This window comes from Podarcis gaigeae (genome assembly GCF_964106915.1).
Source record: "Podarcis gaigeae genome assembly, chromosome: 1".
In the NCBI taxonomy this organism is placed as follows: domain Eukaryota; kingdom Metazoa; phylum Chordata; class Lepidosauria; order Squamata; family Lacertidae; genus Podarcis; species Podarcis gaigeae.
Window position 1 is genome coordinate 58,434,311 of NC_139678.1, and position 19,253 is coordinate 58,453,563.

Sequence of the window (19,253 nt, forward strand, 5' to 3'; positions counted from 1 at the left end):
CAACAAAATGATATCAGATAATTAACTAACCCTTGTATTATTTCGTTCTGCTTTCAGTTCTGCAATTTCTTCTTCCCTTTCAAGGAGTTGTTCTCTGCAAACATTAAGTTCTTTAGTAAGTGCCGCAAACTCCTAGAATCGAAGCAAACAAGAATGAATTCATTATTAATACATCCAAACAAATGCATTACATGTTAGGCAACAAATAAAAGAAAAGTAGCATTATGCTAAGGTAATCCTACTCTCACCTCTTCTACCAACTTCTATTTTTATAGAAAGGTAGAATATTAATGCTAGTAATAAAGTTAGCAAATTAGTCCTCCTGTCTCCCACCACCGAGTAAAATGAATTTCCCACCTGCTACTACACCATTCTGTTCCATTTAATAGTCCTGCTCAGTGCATCTTGCATTGCCATTACATTTCAGGGCAGGCCTACCCATTCCATCTCCACTGCCGGTCTGCAAAACTCAGCTATAGGTTTTCCACTTTAAAGCAGGCTGAGACTGCTAGCAAAGAAGCCATTCACTATTCACTTAACTACAACCCCCCAAACTCACTTCCAGATGGAAGCACAGTCTAGGAGCCCTTGCTAGGTAGAGAGGAAAAAAGCACCCAGAAAGAGAAGGATTGACAATTGACCTTCTTGCCCACTTCTTAGCCACTGGAAGTCACACCTTCCTCGCCTTGATTTATGGTAAAGAAACATCTCCTGAGTTTTGAAGACATCTGGTGGAAACAGAATGTGTGTTCTACCCTATGTTTGTTGTCAGGAGTCTATGTCATCAAACACCTGCCAAGGTTATTGCCTCAGCAAGCTTTCTGGTCCAGTTCTGCTACTCCTTGCTGTTGCTGCAAAGCCATCAGTCCTCTCTAAGAGAGCAGGCAGTGACAAAAGGAAGAGGAGCTATCTCCACTTCACCTTGTCACTCTCTCATGCTAGCTATCTAGACTGGTCCAGAAGAAAGAGGGTTAGTGCGCGAGCAACAGTAACTGAAGGCCAGAAGAAGTATCCCCACTTGGGGGATCTTGCTCAAAGATCTACCAAAACCAGAAAAGAAGCGCTACACTTACAACAAAAATTGGCCACATGGTTGTAACTCTTGCCGTCTCTTATTATGGTCATAGTTAGGCTTGCAATGGATTGTCTTAGGAAAAATAATTTCCTAGCCCTAAGTTTGGGGGGGGGGGGAGTCTAAGGATCATATTTTAGGAGAATAATGGGCAAACCTGGAGACAAAGGTGTGTGTGTGGTCCAAGGCAAAAGTGGGTAGAATAATGGATATGCCTCTTAACCTTTGTACAATAAGATAGCTCCCAGCCACACAGAAGCCAGGGGTTTCTAAATGCACCCACCTGCCTCAAGGAGGGTATGAAGGAAGACTGGTGAGAGTTGCAGCCCATGGAGAGTTCCAAGGTCCAAGGGCCACGTAAAGGGTGGGGTGGGGTTGGAGGGTCACATTCAGCAGCTGGGCTTGAGGTTTCCACCTCTCTTTTAGAATAGAGATGTATCCTATATTGCCGTTTAGTCGCACCACAGACTTCTGATTGCATAACAGAACACTGAAGATCAAGAAGGTAATCAGGAAAGCATTTGTGGAGCTCATTCAGCTATCCTATGTAGAAAGTTTATATAACAAGGCTGATCTTTACTGCTGTACAGGTGGTGGCCTTCCATTCTAACTGAGGTTATAAAGGGGCTCATGCCCCTACTTCCAAGATATTTCTTGTCTATACTCTATAGTCTAGCTTTCAGATTCAGCTGGACTCCCCCTTGTTATTTTTGTTGAATAGTTCAGGATTTTTTGTTTGTTTGTTTCAGAAGGCTTCTGTTCCAATTAAGTAGATAATGTTTCTATATAATGACCATTTTATCTGCTCAGTTTGTCTCTCTTGTTCTTTAAATGGCTATTTTATTAAGTGTTATTGTATTCTATAGATGACCTTAACTGCGGCAAGCTGTCCTAAGTAATGACTATGCATTAGAAGGGTGGGGTGTACATATACATTCCATCTGTGTGAATATATGGCCTGTCACTTTAATATAGAAAACATTAACACACATTCCATATAATTTACAAATACCAATTTGAATGGCAATGCTTCTTAGACTTAGATGTAGTTTCATCAAAGTAGTACGACCACATTATTTAACAAACATTTTATGACAGGGTTTAGCCTCCAAGTGTTGTTGAATTAAAACTTCCATCACCCCGATCATTGGCGGAATACTCTGCCAATAGTGATTCAGCAGGCACCTTTTGTGACAACTTTTAAATGCATGCTTTGGGGGAGGGGGTCTGTAAATTTTTTCTTGGCTTTTTAAAAATTGCTTAGTAACATAACATTATTATATATATTCTATAAAACAAAGAATACAAAAGAACTTTTAAATGCATGCTGAAAATTTTCTATTCTGCCAGGCCCACATAGGCAGTTTGAATACATCTTTCCACAATGGTTAATTGATGTCTGTTTTTAACTTTTTAATATGGTTTATATTGTAGAGTTTTATGTTTTATTGTTCTAAACTGCTTTGATTTTTTTTTAAAAAATGACATAATGGTATATAAACATTTTTTATAAATAAAGAAAATCTAACCAAAGATGCATGCATCTTTTTAGTATGTATATGTTACAAGCAGAAAACAATGAAACATGCATTTTTTTAAAAATCTAGAATCTAAGATTATAAAAGCCTTTTGACTAAATTCAAAAGTCATGCATGCTTTCCCTTCTTCTTTTGTGTTACTTTATACCATTCATTTTGCATCTAGAATGGGAGACTTCCAGCTCATAAGCAGCCAGATTTAATCTGGACCTTCGATCTGGTATCTGCTGGAGGAAACCCCTTCCATGAGTGCAAGGGGGCTAACTAGATTATACTCCACCTAAAGTTTAATACACTAGCAAATTAACAACAATATACTTTGACCCTAAAGCTTCTCTAGTCACATATGAACAAGCTGTAAAAGTGTAACAAGAATGTGGATGAAAATGCCATTCTGTGAAGCATTTGAATAGAATGCAACTCAAAACAATATTTTCTTTTCAATGTATTTCAAAACACTTATGTTGCCAGCTAGGCAACAATGCTTCTTGTGATGACTAAAAACAAATTATTGTAATGTTTTCAGCAATAAACCACATCCTGTGTTGTATATTTCATATATGCCTAGCAAGTTACAGTGGTGCCTCGCAAGACGAAATTAATTCGTTCCGCAAGTCTTTTCGTCTTGCGAGTTTTTCGTCTTGCGAAGCACGGTTTCCCATAGGAATGCATTAAAAATCAATTAATGCGTTCCTATGGAAACCGCCTTCAGACCAGGTCCGGGGACAGTCTGTCCCCCGACCTCTTCTGAAGGCCGGCGGGGGGCGAAAGTCTTTGCTTCCCCCCTGCCTGCCTTCCCGGGACTGCGGAGACTTCTCCGCTGTCCCGGGGCGATTTTAAAATGCTGGCGGGCGGCAGCGCTGCGTTTCTCCGCTCTCCCGGAAGGCAGGCAGGGGGGAGCAAAGACTTTTGCCCCCCGCCAGCCTTCAGAAGAGGTCCAGGACCTCTTCTGAAGGCGGGCGGGGGGCAAAAGTCTTTGCTCCCCCCCCGCCTGCCTTCAAAAGCCGTCCGGGGGCTTTTTAATCGCCCCGGGACAGCAGAGAATTCCTTCAAATTCCTTCCTGCATTCAAAAGCCATCCGGGATAGCGGGAAGCGCTTCCCTGCTATCCCGGACTGCTTTTAAAATGCTGGCGGTGGGGAGCAAAGCCTTTCGGCCCCCGCCGGCCTTCCTGGACCTCTTCTGAAGGCCGGAGGGGGGGGAAAGGCTTTGCTCCCCACCGCTAGCATTTAAAAGAGGTCCCCGGAGATTTCCCTATGGGCTTTCTTCTTGCGAAGCAAGCCCATAGGGAAATTCGTTTTGCGAAGCGCCTCCAAAACGGAAAACCCTTTCGTCTTGCGAGGCGTTCGTCTTGCGGGGCACCACTGTATATGCACATGCAAGATCATTTACAAGAGCGTTCAAATATGCATAGCCAGTTATAAGCACATGCAAGATCATTTACAATAGTAGATTTCCTTAGCTTAACTGAGGTGATTGTCAAGCTTCAATAGATCTTCTTTAGAAATGTTAAGTGTTCTATTATGAAACTGCAGGTCCAAAGTTAACTGACTGAATGAAACACATTTTGAGTGAAATCTAAAATATATTTCCTCAATTTGACTGATGTGGGGACATAATACAGAATACGTTGAGGATTGTGCAGGTAAAAATATTTAACTCAATTAAATTTCTTTAGACCTAAAGAGTGGTACTCATTTCTTCATCTTTCTAACTGAATTTTTTATGAGTATTTATGCAACTACTTTAAACATTCTTCATTCTTGCTATCTTGGAAATTGGGTTTTAGGATTACTGTAACTGTAGTACTCTGTAACTAAAGCATTACAACACTTCTGGATACAAATGTTTTTTCCAGTACAAAAGCTTGGTATACATTACTGGAAAATGACAGCACTACTAGATGAATGATCTTAAATTAGCTTCCCACCACTTTCTGACGCCATATTGGGAGACAGTCATCTGTCCAAGGGTACTTCTTGGATTTACACCAGATGCAAACAGTAGAACCATGTGTCATTCTACTGCTTGCAGATGCTTTGCATATTTTTTATTCAATTAGACTTCTGACTTTATCTTTACAGATAATCTCATGAACTATTTTGAGAACACAAAGATATCAATTACTTATTTTTAAAAATGGACTCTTTCAAAATGAACAGGAAAAAACATACTGTAGAACAGCTGAAATACTGCTGTGCATAAAAATTAGATAATTCCAGGAAGCATCACATAATCAAAGATGCTTTCCCACAAGAAATTCCAGCTATAACACAGGCCAAAGTTGCTGCTAGGGTAGGATAGACACACTGGACAACTGACAGTCTATTTCAGGGGTAGGCAACCTAAGGCCCATGGGCTGGATGCGGCCTAATCGCCTTCTCAATCCAGCCTGTGGACGGTCCAGTAATCAGCGTGTTTTTACATTAATAGAATGTGTCCTTTTATTTTAAATGCATCTCTGGGTTGTTTGTGGGGCACAGGAATTCATTCATTTTTTTCTTCAAAATATAGTCCGGCCAACCGCATGGTCTGAGGGATGGTGGACCAGCCCACGGATGAAAAAGGTTGCTGACCCCTGGTCTATTTGATACCAGTCAAATATTATCAAATATGCCAAAAATGTCACTGTTTGGATGTCAGCTGACCTTTCGTATTTCACTGTGCTGTCCTGTGATAGCAAAGGGAGCACAGCCTCTAGCATTCAAAGACTTGGGGCAAACCCAGTAGCACAGCAAATCTTTTCCCACTACCTACTATAACATTACAGTGGTATCTCGAGTTACAGACGCTTCAGGTTACAGACTTCGCTAACCCAGAAATAGTACCTCGGGTTAATAACTTTGCTTCAGGATGAGAACAGAAATCACACAGCGGTGGCACAGCGGCAGCGGGAGGCCCCATTAGCTAAAGTGGTACCTCAGGTTAAGAACAGTTTCAGCTTAAGAATGGACCTCCAGAATGAATTAAGTTCTTAACCCGAGGTACCATTGTATAGTACATTCAAACAAGAACACAAACGGTTATTACTACCTAGAGCAGAGGTTCCTAAATAGCTGATTACAGAGGACCCCCTCTTTTTCAAAAGCCAAGCCTTGGACTCCCTACTTTTGAAAATTTTGATAACTCTATGGTAGTTACCTCTGCAAAGCAATTTTTTGAACAAAATGTGGGTAGCCCCTAATAAGCAAAGGATTTTAGTTACACTAAAAAACAGACTAGGGCTGAGCGATATCTGGTTTTCAACATTGTGATATATCAGCAGCATTTTCAACATTGCAGTATTCTGATATATCATGATGTCTGAAATTGGAGATTCCAGGCGTGAGGATGAGGGAAGGAGATTCCAGGCGTGAGGATGAGGGAAGGAGCAGCCGCGGAGATGAAGCCGTTGTCCATGGGGCAGCCAGCAGTGACAGCCAGTGAAGATGCATATCCACTGTGCCTGCTGCTGCTTTCCTGCTGACTGAGAAACACTGTTTCACCTCAGTGGCAGGGGATGGTAGTGCCACAGTGCCTTGAAGTGAGAGCGATCAGCTGCCCTGGTCTCCCTCAACGTGAGGGAAGGCATTTCAGATCAGCGGTGCCTTGAAACCGGCTTTCCTGCTCTCCGTCGCGCGACAAGCAATATATTGCTATGTCAAAATTGTTATTGTGGTGTGATTTCAAATATATTTTGGCCAATATATTGAAAAATTGCACAAAAATGACAAAAAAATAGTTGTGGGGAAGACAAGGGATGGAACCATGGATACCCCTTTTTGGAAACCACTGACTTAGAGGATAGAGTATAAGGCTAGGAACAGGGGCACTTGCATTTAAACCTTGACAAAGGCATTACTCATTCAGCAATCACACGCTCAACCTAACCTATACCATAGATTTTTTTTCCAACTATTAAACTAACAGGACAGTGGGAGGTCCATGTGCACTACCCTGAGCCCTGTTAATGTCATAGTTTCACAGTAACAGCTACAGTGGTACCTCAGGTTAAGATCTGAATTCATTCTGGAGGTCCGTTCTTAACCTGAAACTGTTCTTAACCTGAGGTAACACTTTAGCTAATGGGGCCTCCTGCTGCCATGCGATTTCAGTTCTCACCCTGAAGCAAAGTTCTTAACCCGAGGTACTATTTCTGGGTTAGAGGAATCTGTAACCTGAAGCCCCTGTAACATGAAGCGTCTGTAACCTGAGATACCGCTGTATTTGGTTTTTGTAATTAACGTAGCTATCTAACCTGTTGGTGATTATCTTCTTTGCTCCCATAATGTTAATGCCTTTTAAAAAACCCAAACAAAACATTGTTTGGGAATACAATTGTTTGTTTCTTAAACCTGTTTTAAAAACCCCAGACAATTGATCAACAGAAAACCTCTTGTTCTATTTGATGGCTAGAGGTATCGTTTCAAAAATCCTCTCACCACTGCAAATATAAAACTATTGGAAAACTTACTAAAAAATGTCTGTGGCAACTACATTTTTCCTTATGAATGCGTTCTAGAAACAAGTATGCGTTACATATTCTAGTGGCCTACATTTGACTTTTCAGCACCAAGAGTTCTGAATTTCTCATTAAGCTTTTTCTCCACAGTTCCCCTCAGTGAAATCGAATGGTCCTGGGGCCCATGGAGAAAAGTATGCCAGGATTTCACAATAGAAACATTCACTCTCCTATAGTGTGTTTTGGTTGGCAGCTGATCTTGTAAGGCTGTAGGCATTTATCTGCAGTACTTGTGAGCAGGGAACTTTCCCTAAATCACAGCTCTGCTCAATGCACACTGCAAAGTAGAATATACATATTAAATGAAATACCCAGTACTTCTATTTCAACAAGTTCTGAGTAGGAAAAAACAACAACGGCCCACCTAATTTTCAATGATTCTTTGAAGTAATTAAAAGCATTGACTGCATTTCACTCCTGACAAAACTGGAATTAACTGTTCTGGGATAGCACTTGTCATTCATGATACCTTTTCCTTCTACTCCCTGTGCCAGTTGTTTAAGATTCTTTTTTCAGATTTCACTAGAATTCTGCATTTTTGCTGAGACATCACAATTAAAAGACAATGACCATTATATACATATTGCAGACTAAATTATTTTGAGGTAAATGTTGCTGAACTACAGTATAAGCTTCTTTAAACAAGAAGCTTTTTTGCATTTTGTGGAATGCCAAGCACACACTGTTCAATACAGTAATGCTAGCTGGCACTCTGGAATTAAACTTTTGGACATTCTGCTGATTTAACACTTGCCAAATACAAAAATAATAATTTTAAAATGCAGTGTTTAAGTGCTTGCTGGTATGTCTAGCTACTTTTGATGCTGCTCCTTGTTTCTAGCCATCCTAGGCAATGCCCACTATCAAGCATATAAAAAATTAGACATCTACAGGAAGAACAGAGCAGCTGACATGATACTTTGAGACAAAGAACAGACAAAGGATTCTAGTGCTACTTCTAAAGTTTTGTTAATACAACAATTAAGTTTATTTAAACTATGTTAAAAAAAACTTGCTTCCCAAAAACAACAGGCAGAAGAAGGGGGGCAACTAAAATACTTTAATGACTTACAAGCTGCTCATGAACTGTTCCAAAGTGCAAAAAATAAGAGTCATCACTTTGAGAGAGGAAGAAGATCTAGAATTCTGCTACAGGGTTATGCAATATCAGGTATTTGTGATCAGGAGGTTGGTTACATGTTTTATTGATGTTTTCAATGTTTGGGGGCGCAGAATTAAGAATACCTTGTCCTAGCTATTTTTTCACAAGACAGGAGCCATACAACTTTGCCAGTCATAGTAGCTTTCAATGCATGATGACATTCTAAATCGGGTGCAAACCAATTACATTTTACTGGGAAATGTGCTTTAAATATTGCAATTAGGTGTTGACACAGATAACATCTGAAAGTCTTCAAATTACTGAAAGAACTTGGCCACCCTGTAAGTTGTAAACTCCCGTCTGCATTTACAGCTTTCAAGTTCATTACTGCTTAGAATGCAAATGCATTTCGTAACCTCCAACTTCATAAACAAAAATTTAGCCACCTCTTTCATGGCAGTTCAAAATGTACTCAATTTAGCATCCCTGTATACAGTGGTGCCCCGCAAGACGAACGCCTCGCAAGACGAAAAACCCGCTAGACGAAAGGGTTTTTCTGTTTTGGAGGCGCTTCGCAAAACGAATTTCCCTATGGGGTTGCTTCACAAGACGAAAAAATCTTGCGTCCCCCAGCGGTTTTTTTTGCTTTTTTTGCCCTTTTCCTAAGCCGCTAAGCCGCTTATCAGCTGGTCCGTTGATCAGCCGCTTAACAGCTGATCGCTGGAAGCCGCTTGACAGCTCTAGCACTAATCCGCTAAGCTGTCAATGGGCTTGCTTCGCAAGACGAAAAAACCGCTAGACGAAGAGAATCGCGGAACGGATTAATTTCGTCTAGCGAGGCACCACTGTACTTGTAAGCAAGAAAATTTTCAGCACGAACAGTTCCTGAAACAAGCTGTGTAGTTATTTGGAGGTGTAAGGTTTACACTGCGTTCATCACTATAATCATTTTTATCTCCAACATCTAATATAATGTAATACCTACAATAGCTGGAATAAATGTTGTGTTTAAACTTTTTTCCACATTTGGCCCAGTGCTTCACAAAACTACTGATGGCAGAGCCACTTCTTTCCCCCTCTCCTAGAATTAGAGCACTTTACACTTGCACCCTAAGAAAATATTATGTTTTAGAGAAGGGGTGGAAACTTGTTGCTTGCTCTCCAAACATGTTGTTGGACTACATCCTATATCTGCCCCAGCCAGCATAGCAAATGTTGACGAATGATTAAAATAGGGAACTGAATATGCCATTGGGTTATTTAGGCTTAAAAGAATATTTAATTTCTCATAGCGCAAAAACTAGCTTCTCATAGCACACTACTGGGCCCTGGTACCAGTGGCGGACCTACATTTTGGGGGCCCTAACGCTTGAACCAATATGGGGGTCCCTTCAAAACCAGCCACAAGGTCTGGGTAACCACTGTTATCTTCTTCAATTGAGTTGTTCCATGACAGATCACCACACCTTTACAACATCTGTGCTACTGACTTTCAAACTTTGAGATTGTTGTAATATATACAACACAAAATTGAGTCATGAGACTCAAATTGGGTCTAGTAGACCCCATTTTTTAAAGCAATGTGGATTCAAGTCACTTCAGGGCCTCCTCTGGGATTAGGGGCCCTGAAGCTTAAGCTTCATTAGTTTCATAGTAGATCCACCCCTGCCTGGCACTCTGGGAATTACTGCTCTACCCTCATGAACAACATCTGCATGTACCATGAATGTAAGAAGAGATATGCTGGATCAGGCCAAAGAGCCGTTTAATCCAGCATCCTGTTTCCACAGTGGCCAATCAGATATCTATGGGATTCCTGCAATCAGGACATGAGTACAACAGCACTCTCTCACATGCTCTCAAGCAACTGGGATTCAGAGGCATACAGTCTCTGATACTGGAGGTAGTAAACAGCTATTGTGACCAGGAGCCACCAATAGTCTTCCCCTTTGTGAATTTGCCAGCATTTATTTTAAAGACAGGCCATTACTACATCCCGTGGGAGCTTACCTGTGCAATGTGTCAGGGGTGTGGAACCTTTGGCCCTCCAGATGTTGCTGAACTTAAATTCATTTCATCCCTGGTCATCAGCCATGCTTACTGGGGCTGGTGGGAGTTGAAGTTCAGCAACATATAGAGGGCCAAAGGTTGCCCACTCCTGCACTACATGAAGCACTAACTACATCCTTTTGCCTGTCCTGAATCTTTATCAGGTTCCATACTAAAAGACCCAAATGTTGTAACTTTTCTTTGTAGGGGAGTTGCTCCAGCCTCTTAAGAATGTGGATTACTCATCAACAGTGGGAGAGGCCCACACCTGTGTGAAAAGATTCTTCCTCTTCAAGAAACAAAGCAGTGTATTCCATATCTAATTGTGTTATTTAACAACACCTGTAATGCAAAAGCATACCACATGGCCATAGAGAAGTTTACAAGTTTTAGAGAGCTCAATTCATGCTGCCCTGAGCCATCATGAAAGAACACAGGCAGGGACCGATTCTAGAAGCAGGCACAACATTTGTAGGCTGTAGCACATTGATACCACAGGGCAGCTTCAGCACGCTCACAGCTTAGCTGGCATAGTGTATGCCTAAATAGAAATATTTTGGGGTACTTGTTGATGGCTGTGGACAGAAAAGTCTTCTTTCCTATCAGAACTTGTGTAGGTAAGGGAAGAATATGCCTAAACATTAAAGGGATCTATGCCACAGAGACTAATCCTAAACAAGTTCCTACATTTAACAGCTTGCTTGCTGTGATTCAACCTTTATCCAGGGTACAAAAATTCACAGCAAAGCCTAGTTGGAGAAATTCTAAATCAAACAAATCAATCAAATTCTGGAAAAAAACAGCTTAACTATTTAAAAGAAGACTACATTGGAAGCTTACACTAAGAAACTTTTTCAGTATTTTAGAATATATTAGAGGTTAATAGCTATTTGGACAAATGTATTGCATGTTCGGCACTACAGTATTAGAATAACATGAAGGGACACTGATACAAGGGCATTCAAGTCTTTTACATTTTAACATTCTTTTCTGCAGAGTTCATGTTATGTGTCACAAGCAAATCACTATAATTAGTCGTGTAACAGCAATTATGACCATTTCTTTTACAACAACTTAATCAGTACTGCTTGAGATTACTAATCCTGCAGGCATATAAAGAAGTGCAACTCTCTATGCCTGCAATTTAAAAGCTGTTTTACTAATTCCAAAGCCTATTTTAGTAACTGCATGTTGAGGAAAAAAATAATTGTCTTGATTTTTCATTCACTTGTAAGCAGGTCCATGCAGGGAGGTGCAGCCGGGTACACTTGCCCTAGGCCTCCGAGGTCTAAGCCAGCCAGGAGGCCCCGTCAGGGACTATCTGCTTTTTTCGTTTGAGTTGATAACTTTATTCTAACAAGACTCCTGCCCCTGGCCTCCAACAGCCTCTGCTTGTAAGTACGGGTGCACAAATACACCATGTGTTGTAGATTAAATAAATATGTATTTAGTTGTGAAGTGTATCATTGTAGAGCCAAACACATAAAAACTATTTAACACTAACTTTCATGCACTAACCAACAATAACACATACCCCCAATATCATACCTATGTATTCAATACATATTAGATTTGCACTTAATTTTCAAGAGGTAATGGGTACAGTTTTAGTTGTTGCCATTTTTTATTTTTTATTTTGGTAGTCAGTTATTTTGCTTGTTTAGCTGTATGTGATTATGAAAACATGTAGTCTTTAGGCACTGAGAACCAAGTTAGATAAGTTGCCTCAAGTTTCCCTCGTGTCGTTTTCCCCTATATATTAAAGAAACGAATAGCTGAGTATCCAAACAACATGACACATTGTCCAGGTTAAAATTAGACATGTGAATTTGATTCACCCATCAACTTATTTCCTAGGCTTTAAGCAGCATTCAAAATTCCCATTGTTCTAAGCGTTTTGAGACAAGGAATTTCATTAGCATGAGCAGTTTCTGAGCTCTGAGCACAGTACTGTGCCTAAGATTTCAGATTAAAGCTGCAGATTGGAAGGAAAGGAGGGCCTTTTTCTGCTGCCCCACTTCCTGCCACTCTCTGAAGACTGGAGAAGAGACCGTCTTAAGAATATTAGGGGGGCAGGCAGGAGAAGCACTCTACATGGGGCTGCCCTTGAGACTGACCCAGAAACTCCAGTGGGTGCAGAATGCTGCAGCGAGTCTCCTTACGGGGTCCTCGCCGTGGGAACACATTCACCCAGTGCTATACCAGCTGCACTGGCTCCTGGTGGAGTACAGGATCATATTTAAGGTGCTGGTTTTAACCTTTAAAGCCCTATACAGCCTAGGACCCTCGTACGTATGGGACGGGCTCTCCTGGTATGTCCCACGGAGGACCTTACGGTCTTCAAACAAAAGCATATTGGAGGTCCCAGGCCACAGGGAGGTTAGGCTGGCCTCAACCAGAGCCAGGGCTTTTTCGGCTGTGGCCCCAATCTGGTGGAACACTCTGTCACAAGAGACTAGGGCCCTGCAGGACTTGACATCTTTCCACAGGGCCTGCAAGACAGAGCTGTTCCACCAGGCCTTTGGCCAAAGCACAGCCTGACCCCCTCCTTTGGTAATCCTCATAAAACTCTAGCCCAATGGTTGCCATTAATTTGATTTTGAATTTATTTTAGAATGAATTGGTTTTAGAATTTATTTTAGAATGAATTGGTTTTAGAATTTATTTTAGAATGAATTGGTTTTAGAATTGGTTTTTAGAATGGCCACAAATTAGTCTGGAGAAGCAATTCCATTCTTGCCGTCAAGCATTTTAAAAACATGCTTGCCTTTAAGACTGAGGCACTGTTAGTGCGTGGTTCCCTAGACTGGATGGACAGTAGGTTGCCTGCTCTTGATGGGGTTACACTCCCTCTGAAGGAGGGAGGAACCAATAGGATTGCCTCTCTAAATCTTCAACTTTCATTAAGCCAACCATAGGCACATCCAAAGAAGTCCAAATGCTAGAGTCTAGCAAACAATATATCAAAATTCTCAGTGTAATGCTATTTATTTATGAAAGTTATCCCTACACTAGGGATGAGGAACCTGAGGTTGTCTATATGTTAATGGACTCCAACTCCATTTGCCCTTGCCAGCATGACCAATGGTCAGGGATGACACATAGTTGCAACCCAGTATCTGGAGCGCCTCAGGTTCCCCATCTCTGCTTTAAATAAAGTTGTTATTACAATCTCTACAGCAAGCAAGAATGCCAAGTGGCTTCACCATGTTCAGGCTCTAGGTTCAATTTTCAGTATTTAGTTAGCATCAGTGAAACTGGATTTGAGACCCTTTGTTACACTGATCTACAGGGACTAATTACTTTCTGATCTGACCCAACATAAGGAAAAACTATTTCTGTTTTCTTGCTTTTCTTGTGGTGTTTTTGAGTGCTGATTATTTTAGATCGTACTGATGTATAATTTGTTCCATGTCCAGTGGAGTACAAGTGTTAGTCTCTTAAAACAAAAACAGAGTCCTGTTGCATCTTTAAGACAAATAACTCCACAAAAACTTATGTCAGAATAAATTACTTCATCTTTAAGGTGCCACAAAACATATTACTGTAATCTCATGCCAATTATTAGAGAGGTATTGTCTTATGCAGTGGAATCAACTTGTAGCATACTTGACAAGAGGCTGGCTATAGTTGGGCTACTTGCTTCTTTATTTACACATATACAAACAAAAATAAAATCCTATTGTTTCTCTCCTCTGGCAGTCTCCAAAGTAACTTCTTAAACTGATACACCCTCCCCCCTCTCTCCCCCCCTAAACATATCCCTGTGGGAGAGAAAGCCTTAAATATCCTCTTCTAACAATTATATATAACAAATGCATTGTGTTCTCATTTAAGACTACAGCCAAAATAAGGAGCTTTTCTCTGCAGACTCTGCATTCCATTAAAGCTCAACACATATGTCAGTATTTAAGTGGCAGCTTAAAAAAAACCACACCAAATAATCTGAGGAGACTTAATACTGAAGCAGCACAAGGGCAACAAGTAGTTAACCAGCTCCAAATCTCAGAAGGATGTATGATGGTTCAGTTAAGAAAGGAAATTAAGAAGCTTTTTTATGGGAAGGGCTATAGCTCAGCAATAGAGAAGAGAACATGCTTTCCATGCAAAAGATCCCAGGTTCAATCCCAAGTATCTCCAGGTAGAACCAAGAGAGACCCTTACCTGAAACCATGGAGAGCTATTACCATTTCCTGCCTCCCCGCCAATCATAGGGCCTGAGATCAGTTGATATTGGCAGAGGCTCTCTGTTTAGGTTGTTGGATCACAAGCCATTTAGGGGTCCCACCCGAACACTCATCCATCTAGCTTAGTAATGTTGACAGTAACTGCCAGTGGCTCTCCATGGTTTCAGAAAAGAGTTTCTCCTTGTACTACCTGGAGATACCGGGACTGAATATGGGACCTTTTGCATGTACTCTATGGTTCGAATCCCCGCAACAGGGTGAGCTCCCATTGTTCGGTCCCAGCTCCTGCCAACCTAGCAGTTCAAAAGCACGTCAAAGTGCAAGTAGATAAACGGCGTTTCTGGTTTCGCCAGAAGCAGCTTGCCACATGACCTGGAAAAACTGTCTGGAGACAAACATCGGCTCCCTCAGCTAGTAAAATGAGATGAGTGCTGCAACCCCAGAGGCGTTCGCGACTGGACTTGACATGTCAGGGGTCCTTTACCTTTTTATTACAGATCATCTGCTGCTATTTCTCCTGGCATTAACTGGAGAGATTCTATACTACAGAAGTCTTAAATTTATTTTATGCCAGCAACTGACTGAGTCAACTACATCTGGTGACTACAGACTTGATCCAAAACCCCACTGAGCTCTGACGCTCACATATCCTGGGACCAGTAACTCCTACAGGTAGGTTGGGCTTTTTCTTTATCAGGAGAAAGAAAGGGATACCCTAGCACTTGAGTGGCTCACTATTTTGCTAGAGAGCCTAACAGAATAGTGTCTGGCAGCTGCTGTTAATAGGATAGTCCAGCCTCTGACAGGAGAAAAGGACACAAAGGGTGCAGGGGTGGGGCCATAATGTGCTTGTTTTCTGATCTATAGAAACCTGACTGCAAACTATGACTACTGCTACAGCTCTCTCCTGGCACAGAGAATGATCAAGATGACAATTTCTTAATATGGAGAAGAACAGTGGTTCACTATGTTTGACACCTCTAGATTCTCCCTCTACCACTCTCTCCCCTCCTAAGAAATAATAGGGGCACAACCAGAATTGTAGTTTTTTTAAAATGTATAATCCCTCCAGTTGCTGCTCAGATTCTATATGTGCTTAATTCCACCTCTCTAAAGATGAACCCTAGATATCTTTAAGAGTAAAGCAATTCACCTTTAATGCCAATCAATTCTGTCAATTTACACTACAACACCACCACTCTACTTCCACTACTACAAACCTTACACCAAAGGTTTGCTTATTCTAGCCTTAGAAATCTTGCTGGCCACCTTGATTACAAACTGTTACTTCTAAAAAAGCTAAAAAGCCACGTAAAGCTAAATTTGCAAGGTTCTAAGAGTCTATCCTGCAACAACAGTGCAGTATGAAGCAACCTTCAAAGTTTTCCTGCTCACATCAAACTTTTTGTCTCATATTTCCTATATTATATCACTAAGCAAAGGAAAAAATCATGCTATGGACTCTTTAAAGTGTTTCATTTAACTCACATATTAATTCCTGAAGACAGTGTTCTAAAGTTTAATGATATCAAAGTTTGCTTGTTTGTTTGTGTGTGTGTGTGTGTGTGTGTGTGTATATATATATATATATAATATTAAAAATACATACCTGTGGCAGTGCAGTATTAAGCTGTCGTTGTAGAGAATCCCTTTCATGACCAACTTCATGTAGTTTACCCTGTGTTAACGCTAGTGTCTCTTGAGTCTCTCGCAGTGTGTCCAAAAGGCGATCTCGTTCCTCCAACATGGATACCATTAATTGCTCGAAATGGGAATCAGCATCTGACTGTAGGGGGGAACCTGAACCATGGCTTCCACTTCCCCCTGAGGGAATCTCTGCCTCACTGATAGTTGGCATCACCTCGCACATCATCTTGAAATGAAATGTAAGACTTATTTAGTTATACCATTAACATGGCAAAAAATACAAATCCAGAGTAACAGAGCTTTTATGTGCAATGGTCTTCCCCAATGACATAAAGTATCCCACAACCTCTTTAACTTATCTGAATGTAGCAGTGGAGGTTTGTTAGCAGTGTCTTTACAACTGTCACGTCAAATGACGTTTATGAGCTAAGTATAAAACAAATATGTATTACTAGCACTAACTGCTAACACAATACCTCATTTTCTAACTTGCTACTCCTAACAAGATTCTTATGCTACATTACCTATAACCTGGCAAAACCAAATGCCTTTAAAGTCCTCAGATTCACTTAGCACAATTGTTCAACACACTTTATCCTGTTGAAGTTATTAGAAGCAAAGGGGTGAATCACCCACATATTTGTGGGTGTGATAAGGAAATCTAATCTGCATTGCAAGTATAGAACCACAGGAAGTAGTTATTAAGCAATGTAAATGCAATGATTTAAAGAACATGCATCCTATCCTGTAACTGGTACAAAACTTAAAAGCAAGCTTATGATGCATATAAAATCAAAGATCTACAGTAGAACTACAATCAATTATATGGAAAAATAGGTACCCCCAGGTTCTTAAAACTGCCCTGTGCCCTCATGAAAGCTAGCTAGGTTTTACTGTCTACATGAGCTTATTATTGTAGCTGAACAATCTCCATTACAGAAATTTGTTGCCATTAGTAGCATTAGAGCCTTTTTGCAGTTGGATGCCGCCATCAATTAATAAGCAGGCAGGTTCTTAGGAAGTACAACACAAAAAGCAACCTCATGAACAAGCAGAAGATCAAAGCACTAACAGCAATACAGCATCACTAGACCCTACAATGCATCACAAAAAGCCACCATGGGAACAAAATACAAAAGCATCAAAGCACATGTTAAACTATTTTAATAATAGTGACTGTATAGCTCTTTAAGTTTTAATATGTATGTGGACATATACACTTCAGTACAGCATTACAAAAAGTACAAAAAAACTGAGTTAATGTGTCTGTTCCCTGACAAAACTGAACAGCTAACTTTCTGTTAAAGCCAACCAAATTAAGCAGTTCATCTAATAAAGTCCTTTATCCCTCCTTAGATGTTCATAAAGACTGAGCTAAACATAAGCAAGCAATTTTCTCAAGGGCCATGCAATGGGACCAATTCCACTCCTCATACGTTTATGATTATATAATATAATGAAAAACTTCATTTATAATTCTTAGGCATTAATCAACATAATCAAAGTGGAATGTATGTAGTTACTTTTCTCTTAGTTATCTCATGTTTTATAGCTGCTAACTAAAATAATTTATAAGCTTCCATTGTTTCATTTACCTTGGTCGGTGAACAAAAAAGGCTTTGCCAGAGGCTAAAATTTTCCAGCAATATCAGCTCTTTTCAGCAACTCGGCATGATTTCCAAAAACATTTCAAATGGTAGAGCAGCCGTCCAGCTTGACTACAAAATCCATTCATTAAATAATCCTTGAACCGCAAACAAGAGGATAAATAATCTTGCTTGGAAAAGGAAATGGTCCAACAGGAGCAGCAGCAGCAGCAGCAAGATAGTATTGTCCTATGGGGTAAAGAAACAGATACGGAACAACCCAGTCTTCAAGCAAGCTCCCTTCCTATCTAATCCTGGTTTTCAAAAAAAAAAAAGCCAGGTTAGGAGAAGCGTGTGGCCAAAAAAAAAGGGCCAACTGTTTTCAGTGCTTCTAGGCCGACAATCAATCAACAGTGCACAGTATACAAAGCTCACTTTAGGTCACGATGGCGCTACTTAAAAAAACCCGAAGATACAAAAAAAGTTGGGAGAACTTCTCTATTCCCGCAGGAGCTGGGAGGGCGCTGCTCCAATCCGCCTCTCGTTAGGCAGCGCAGGAACTTTTCCTTCTTTCAGCTTCTGGGGTCTCTTGTCCCGCATTTATAATTCCTCTTAAGCGGGTTGTTGGTTGTTTTCTTTCAGAGAGAGGCGGCGGTGGGTGGCGGCGTGTGCGGTGGGGAAACTTCAAGGGGGCGCAGAAGCCTTTCTGGGCATCTTCCCTGGAAGTTAAAAAAAACGGGGGGAGCGGCCCTAATCCTTAATCCCCACCCCAAAGTGTAGAAATTGGATGGAGGAACCAATAAAACGCAGAAGCGGCTGAAAAGTTGGGAGTGGGTGGGGGGAGTCCGAAGTTGAGCTGCTTCTCCTCGGAGGTTCCCCCCTCACCAGGAGGAAGAAGAGGGGGCAGGAAGGTGGGGCTTCGCTTCCCTTCCCCGGAGGCCTCGGCGGAGAGAGGCGAGCGCCCCTCACCCTCGAGCCCGGCCTTCCCACCCGCAGGTCGCTCCGCCTCCTCCTGCCGCCACCTCCGCATCCGAGGTGGCCACGGCGGCGGCGGCGGCGCTGCTGCTGCTGCTCTCTCGGCGCTCCTCCGTCCCGCGGCGGCGGCCCCTGGCCCGGTAGGGTCCCGCTGGTGGAGCCGAGGAGAAGCTGAGCGAGTCCGGCCGCCGCTGCTGCCTCCCAAGCCGGGCCCTCAGCCGCCGCCGCCTCCTCCTCCTGCTCCCCGCCGCCGCCGCCGCCGCCGTTCAGAGTTTCGTCGCCGCCTCCCGCCGCTCCCGGCAGCCTCCGCGGCTCCTGTACACAACAGTGCGTGGCCCACAATGCACCGCGCGTCAAGGACTGGGCCGCTGCCTCGCGTCCTTCTTTCCCGCCCCGGAGGCTCGGGGCTCCGGGTTCGAGACTCCGTCGCGGGGAGCCCCGCGATGGGGATCAAATCACGCGCTTTTGTACTGTTGTGAAGGATGTTTATGAGGGCTACAAGTGGGATTGGGGAGGAGAACTTCTCTCTCCAGCGGGGGGAAGGGGAGACCAAGGCTGCAAATCCTGGGCACGTTTACCCGCGAGTAAGCCCCGTGG

General features: G+C 42.0%; 1 protein-coding gene across 11 annotated transcripts in view; it reads right to left on the reverse strand.

Annotated features, from left to right (window-relative positions):
* PPFIA1 (PTPRF interacting protein alpha 1) overlaps positions 1 to 18,968 on the reverse strand; it is a 55,060-nt gene extending 36,092 nt beyond the window's left edge. For 9 of the 11 annotated variants that reach the window (XM_083749437.1, XM_083749441.1, XM_083749439.1 and 6 more), the window contains exons 1-3: positions 17,691 to 18,949; positions 16,058 to 16,321; positions 31 to 132 (exon numbers count right to left, since the gene is read on the reverse strand). In XM_083749437.1, the coding sequence (XP_083605563.1) occupies positions 31 to 132; positions 16,058 to 16,321 (366 nt within the window). In that variant the 5' untranslated portion in view covers positions 17,691 to 18,949. Of the gene's footprint in view, positions 1 to 30; positions 133 to 16,057; positions 16,322 to 17,690 lie in introns of all 11 variants that reach the window. The other 2 variants (XM_083749445.1, XM_083749436.1) reach the window with 2 other exon arrangements.
* Positions 18,969 to 19,253: the final 285 nt, after the last annotated feature.